This window comes from Sceloporus occidentalis, unplaced genomic scaffold (genome assembly GCF_023333645.1).
Source record: "Sceloporus occidentalis isolate IW3139 unplaced genomic scaffold, rSceOcc1.0.p SCAF_1, whole genome shotgun sequence".
Classification (NCBI taxonomy): Eukaryota; Metazoa; Chordata; class Lepidosauria; order Squamata; family Phrynosomatidae; genus Sceloporus; species Sceloporus occidentalis.
The window spans coordinates 14,742,588-14,749,273 of record NW_028316981.1 but is presented as its reverse complement, the minus strand read 5'-3'; the positions used below and the strand labels follow the sequence as shown (position 1 = coordinate 14,749,273).

General features: G+C 45.5%; 1 protein-coding gene across 1 annotated transcript; it reads left to right on the top strand.

Moving 5' to 3' along the window:
- Positions 1-1,005: 1,005 nt before the first annotated feature.
- Positions 1,006-5,944, top strand: LOC149320885 (butyrophilin subfamily 3 member A3-like). The gene is made up of 4 exons (XM_089526227.1): positions 1,006-1,025; positions 2,728-2,843; positions 4,115-4,147; positions 5,367-5,944. Exons 2-4 carry the CDS (start codon positions 2,828-2,830, stop codon positions 5,942-5,944), a joined length of 627 nt encoding a protein of 208 aa, XP_089382353.1. The 5' UTR covers positions 1,006-1,025; positions 2,728-2,827.
- The last annotated feature ends 742 nt before the right edge of the window (positions 5,945-6,686 follow it).

The following is a 6,686-nucleotide window of genomic DNA, read 5'->3' as shown; positions in this document are numbered from 1 at the left end:
GTACTGGTGATTGGCTCTCCTGGTCTGGGTAAGGAAATTTTTCCACCTGTCCTAAATGGGGTCACGCTTCCTGTGAAGGACTCTGTTCGCAGTTTGGGGGTGCTTCTGGACTCATCGCTTCACCTTACTGCTCAGGTGGATGCAGCGGTCAGGAGCACCTGTTATGAGCTTCGGCTGATACGCCAACTGCGACCCTTCCTTGGCCGGGGGGACCTTGAAACTGTTATACATGCTCTGGTAACCTCTCGATTAGATTTCTGTAATGCGCTTTACATGGGGCAACCCTTGTACCAAACCCGGAAGCTTCAATTAGTGCAGAATATGGCTGCTCGGCTGGTTACTGGATGTTCCAGGGCCAACCATATAACATCAGTCCTAAAAGATCTCCATTGGCTGCCTATTCGCTTCCGGGCCGAATACAAGGTGTTGGTTATCACCTATAAAGCCCTAAATGGCTTGGGCCCAGGGTACTTGGAGGACCGCCTCTCCCCATACAATCCGCCCCGCACTCTCAGTTTGGGTGAAAGACATCTTTTAAGAGTTCCAGACGCTCGATATGTATCAGCTCAGAGGGCTTTCTCTATTTCAACCCCTCAGCTCTGGAACTCCCTCCCCAATGAGCTCCGTACTTCCACCTCCCTCGATGCTTTCAAGAAGAACTTGAAGACTTTTTTGTTCCGCCAGGCTTTCCCCCCGTGAGCCTTGTGGTCATTCTTTTCCCCGTGGCAATGTTTTTGTGTATTCCATTCTACACAGCCACTTGTATAGGGTGTTGTTAGTTTTTACTGTTCTTAATTATTAACTTTGTATTATTTCATGCTAATGTTTCAATTGTCTTACTCTTTGATGTACACCGCTGTGATCGCTGGAATAGTGGTATAGAAATAAAATTTTATTATTATTATTATTTCATATAGTTGGAAATGCTACTTAAGACCAATGAGAGAGGTTTCCATGCAAATGCCTCTACTGTTGTTTCTTTTTTCTCTTTTTCATTTACAGGATATTGGAAGCTTCTTACAAGGGTAAGTTAATCTTTTCTATCTCTCCCACAAAAGCTCTGATTTGTAAGTGAAACACGCAATTCCAGTCTCATGAAGAGAGAACCAAGGTGACTCCATCACTTCCAAAATCTTATCAATCAAAACATGGGCCTTCTTGGGCTACTGTTATTGTTGTGTGCCTTCAACTTATTTCCCATTTATGATGACCCTAATGCAAATCTATTATCGAGTTTTCTTGGCAAGATTTGTTCAGAAAGAGATTTTCCATCGCCTTCCTCTGAGGTTGGAAGAGTGAGACTTGCCCAAGGTCACCCCGTGGGTTTTCAAGCTGGCCTGGGGCCTTGGAGGAATCCATCCCCGTGGCAGGGGTGGAGGGAGGGATAGAGAGGGCCTCTTCACCACTCCTTCCTCTTCCTCTTGGAGCTTGCCCTGTCCCCACTGAAGGAAGAGACCCCCAGAGGAGAGGGCAAGCAGCCACATCAGAGGAGTCCATCCCTGCCACCGCCGCCACCTCCTCCTCCTCCTCTTCCTTTCCCAGCCTCTGGGAACACTCTCTCAGCCAGAGGGGAGAGGAGGAGGAGGAGGCTGGGCAGGGTGGGCTCCTGGTCCACTGCCTACCCCCAGGACCAGTGCTGGGTCCCTGGTCCAGCCAGAGTGTGGCATGTTCCTAGCCAGGAGGAGGGGAAGCGGTGAGCTCTTCAGCAGCAGAGGGTCTGGTGGGGCAGGAGGCAGCTTGGCGGTGGTGCTGGTGGTGTGGGTGCTGGTGGGAGTGAGAGGCTGGGGCAGTGAAAAGCTCTGTGGCCCTGGCTGGTGGAGGAGGAAGGCAGGAAGGGACCCAGGAGGAAGAGGACGACAGGGGACAAAGCAGCATGGCTTTTTTCTTTTTTAAAAATCCATAAATCAATCATCAGAATGGCTTAGCAACTACCTACCTTGTCAAGCAGTTGTTAAGTCATTTTAATGATTTACCGATGAATTGTATTTTTTTTAAATCGCAAACACCAACAAAGACAGCATGGGGGGGGGGGATGACATCTCCAACAATCTGGGGAGGGATGGCAAAAACACACCCCTCATCTCATCCCTCCCCTCCAGTTATTTGTCCTCCATCCCAGCATGAATTGATTCTGATCTGTCATTCCCACTTGTTGGAATTGCGTCAGAATCAATTCTGTGGAAAAGAACCTCTGAAAAACTAGTGTCAGGATAGCCCAGGTTTTTTAGGTTTGCTTCACTTTTTCCCCACTGGAACTGATCAAATGACGATTGGATTCAGTTTCGAGTGGGAATGAGGGTCATATACCCTGAATTAGGATTTGGAATTTATCATAGTAGGAACAACTCCAAAGAGGTCTTTGCAGGTTGATTGATTCAATCAAGGAAGCTGTGACCCTAGAGGCATACAGTTGGAAGAGACCACAAGGGCTATACAGTCAGAGTTTGCAAGATCTGAGCAGGGTAGTTGATAACCAGAGATCTTGGAGGTCTTTCATTCATAGGGTCACCATAAGCTGAAGTTGACTTGATGGCAAATAACAACATATTGCACTTAAAAGGTGGTGAGAGAGGTGGTGGGGTCTTTTTCTATGGGCATCTTCAAAAGGAAGATAGGCAGCTAACTTCGCAGGATGTTTTCGCTGAAGATCCTGCACTGAGCAGGGAGTTGGACTCTATGATTTGGCAACTCTGTATGATTCTATGACACCCTCCCTTTCTCCTCCAGGCATGAGAAGAAGAAGTTTGAGAATCCTGTGGCTTTTCCTCCTGCTCTAAAATGGAAGATCTGGGACTTCTGTGATATCAGTCCCTTTCTGGAGGGTGTGATGAGGCAATTCAGAGGTAATAGAGAATGTCTGCAACGATCTTAAATTAAATGTTACATTGATCTGAAAAGGTAAAGAAAGACTCCAAGACATTTGGCAAGTTAGGGCTAGAAAATAGGGGAGCTGAAGGACAATGAAACAGCACATTACCTTAGTCTAACTGGGGCATTAGTTCAGGGCTTCTTAGGCTATCTGATGTAGGGGTCAGCAATATTCTTTGTCTAATGTGCCAGAGACTAGTGCGATATTTGTGCCCATTGATTCCTACTACAGTTCTTTCTTTTCTGGAAACTTGCTGGGAACCGGTAAGCAATGGTTCATGGCCTGGGACCAGTTCATGGACCACCACTTTGAGTAACACTACATTAGTCCATATTTTTAAAGCTCTGCTCATTGCATTGTACCTGTTGGTACTTCAGACCCTGTATTATTAACAGAAGAGAGTGACTGAGCAGTAGGACTGCCAGCGGACCAGGCAACAAACAAGCCGTGCTGAAATTCCCTTTTCTACACAACCATTGAAGGGATAGAAGCCTTGTACTGTCTCTCACCTGGAAACCTTGTTAAGCAGGCACTCCAAATGAGGACCTTTCAAGGCAGCTTTTCTTGGTGGAAATACTGTTGTGGTCCATCACATGATACACTGCCCTTTTTTTCCTGTTTTCCCTCCATTTGATTGTGGCGAAATCAGATGGGTCAAAATGACTAATCTGAACAAATTTTGTAGCTTCAGTACCTCATAGTTGGTCCTAGATGTTGGTCCTAGAGTGACTTTAGTACTTGTATTTGTACTTCTGCAAATGAACTGAGGACTGCAAACTGTCTTCACTTTAATCTGAGAAGTGGCTGGCATTATCATATAGCAGTCTTAACTACTGATGCATTCAGACAGACCTAGCAATGATACAGGCAGACCTGGCTTCCTTCTCCTCCTTTCCTTCCAGTGTGAACAAGTTAAGATTGCCCCCTTCCATTTAGGCAATTTACAGCCCCCTTTTATCTACGCATCAAATGTTTCCACTGGCATAGTGCTATGGAGACCTCACATGGCACATTGTGCACTGATTGATTATGTATGCATTGTATATTATGCATCGATACAACAGTGCACATTGGTTGTGCAATGTCACTATTGTCTAATGGCATAAGACGAATTAGGTATATCCCCTGAGGGTAAAGTTAGATTACATCTCTTGGATGTAGGATCTCAGCTGTACTGTGTTGCTTTCTGCTGGGTGTCATCTAGTGCTGAGTCTCTTTCTTTCCTTTCTCTCTCTCTCTCTCTAGACACTCTGGAATCTGGACTTCATCAGAAAAAAGGTAAAAGAAAAAAAAAAGAAAAAAAGAGGTGTCTGATTAAATTTCAAATACACAGAAAACATGAAGCCTCCCTTGAATTTTCTGGTGGTTATTGTGGAGTTTGTCAATTCTTCTCTGAGAATTTGGATAACACCACTGGGTTATCAACAAGCTTCATCCCTAACTCTGTAATATTCCAGTTGTTTAAAAATATCCCTCATCAAGCCCTGTATAACACAACAACCAAAGACAAGCACCCATGGCTTAAATAAAATCTAATCAGATTTATTAATATTTCACTTTCCCACACCACTCAAAGTGACTTGTGGCTGACAACAGAGATGGAGAGGTTTATCACATGGGAAGGATGCCCCCAAATCTCGTGAATAAATGGGGTTTAAATCTGTGAATATCCCGTAAGAGTAGGACTGTTTTCAGACATGTCGGACGACTTTGGCATTATCCTGACATTAACCCATGAATAAAACACCAAAATCACGCTGCTTTTTGTTTTAAAACCTGTTTACTCACAGTATTTGGGCATTTTGCCTCCTGTGTGATAAACTCCATAGCTGTGTTAGTCTGTAATATCAGTATGCAAAGGGATCTTGTACCACCTTTGAGACAAACTTTCTAGAAGAATTTGTCACATAAGTTTTTGGAGACTTGTGGACTTTGTGGACTTTGACTACTTGCCTCAGGCAAACCAATCTCCTGCAGCCAGTAACACTGAAATGTGCAGGACAATAATATGGCTTTGGGACTGAATAAATGAGCCATATTAATCCCTTAGAAGAACAGATTAGAGAGTGTTACACAAATAATAACAACAACAAGGAGCCCTGGTGGCGCAGTGGGCAAATGCCTGTACTGCAGCCATTCACTCGAAACCACAAGGTTGCGAGTTCAAGACCAGCAAAAGGGCCCAAGCTCGACTCAGGCTTGCATCCTTCCGAGGTCGCTAAAATGAGTACCCAGACTGTTGGGGGCAAATTAGCTTACTTGCTAATTAGCTTACTTGCTGTTCACCGCTATGATCTTTGGAATAGCGGTATATAAATAAAACAAATTATTATTATTAACAATAGGGAGACCAGAATCCCAGTTCTGGAGGCAGAACATGAGAGCTCTATAGATCTGCAGGAAGCTTTTGCTGCCACTTGATTAGATTTAGGTATTGAAGCCGATCTATCTGTTGATGCCACTTTTTTTTCTTCATCTGCTTCCATCCCCAAAACAGCAAAGGTGACTCTGGATCCAGAGACAGCAAACCCTCGTGTCATCTTGTCTGAGGATCATCGAACTGTGACATATAGAGAGAAACCTCAAGATCTTCCTGACAATCCTAAGAGATTTGAGGGACGCACTTATGTGCTGGGCTGTGAGGGATTCACAGGAGGCAGGCATTTTTGGGAAATCATTGTGGGACGTGAGGAGGAGTGGGCTGTGGGGGTGGCTAGGAAGTCTGTGGAGAGAAAGGGCTTCATCCTGGATGGTCCCAAGGCAGGGATCTGGGACATGGGGAAGTGGGCAAATGCATACAGGGCCCCCCACCTGTCTCCAATCTGTGTTCTGACCCTGAAGGAGGAACCCAAGAGGATCCGGGTGACTCTGAACTATGAAGGGGGCCGGGTGACCTTTTACAATGCAGATACAGCAGCCCTGATCTTTGACTATCCACCAAGCTCTTTCTCAGGGGAGACACTCCTCCCCTCCTTTTATGTATTCAAAAAAGCCCACCTGACACTGGGGCTGTTTCCACTTGTGATTTACAACGATTTAAAATACACCGTTTTAAATAAAACCGATTCAAAATAACCCTGGTCTTATCCCGCTTTTTTTTTCTTCGTTCTCATTTACCAACTAATTCGCTTTAAGTGATCCGCTTGCGTTCCTATTCAAATAAACCAGTGTATATATAAACCGGTTTTAGCCTTATTTCGTTCCCACTCACCATTTTGGGGCTGTCAATCAAAGCAACGTCATCAAAACGTCACTTTTAAATTTCACGTTTTTTTTATAAAAGAGCCAATGAGGAGGCACTTAAAGTGCGGCGGGAAAGGGAAGGAGGATTCGATGTGAGGAAAGGGAGAATAGCCTTCCTTCTCAAACAAAGAGCAGGCTTGCATTTTTTTTCCTTCTGTCTCCTGGGGGGAGGACAGGACAGAAGGTTTCGGGTTACTCCTCTGCTCTGCGAGGCTGTGTGTGTTTAGGAGGGAAAGGAGGGGTAGCTTTGCCCACAGCTGGGAGCCTGCGCTTGCAGGGTGAATTCTGAAGACAGATTTTTTTCCTTCCTTTTCCTCCCTCTCTGGTCTCTCCCTTCGAAGGAAGGGGAGTCCTGCAATTATCCGTGGGGAAGGATGGTTGAGGGGAGAGAGAAACTGCCTCCCCAAAGCACTTCTGCTTGGCTGCTGCCTTTGAAAAAAGACCCCAGAGAGGCTGGCGGAGGCTGCTTGCTTAGGGAAAGCTCCTTCCAGAGGAACTATGATGGGTTTTGCAGGACGGATCCCCGCTTCATGGCTCTATAGACAGCCCAGGGAGGGAGCACTCTTCCCCTCCA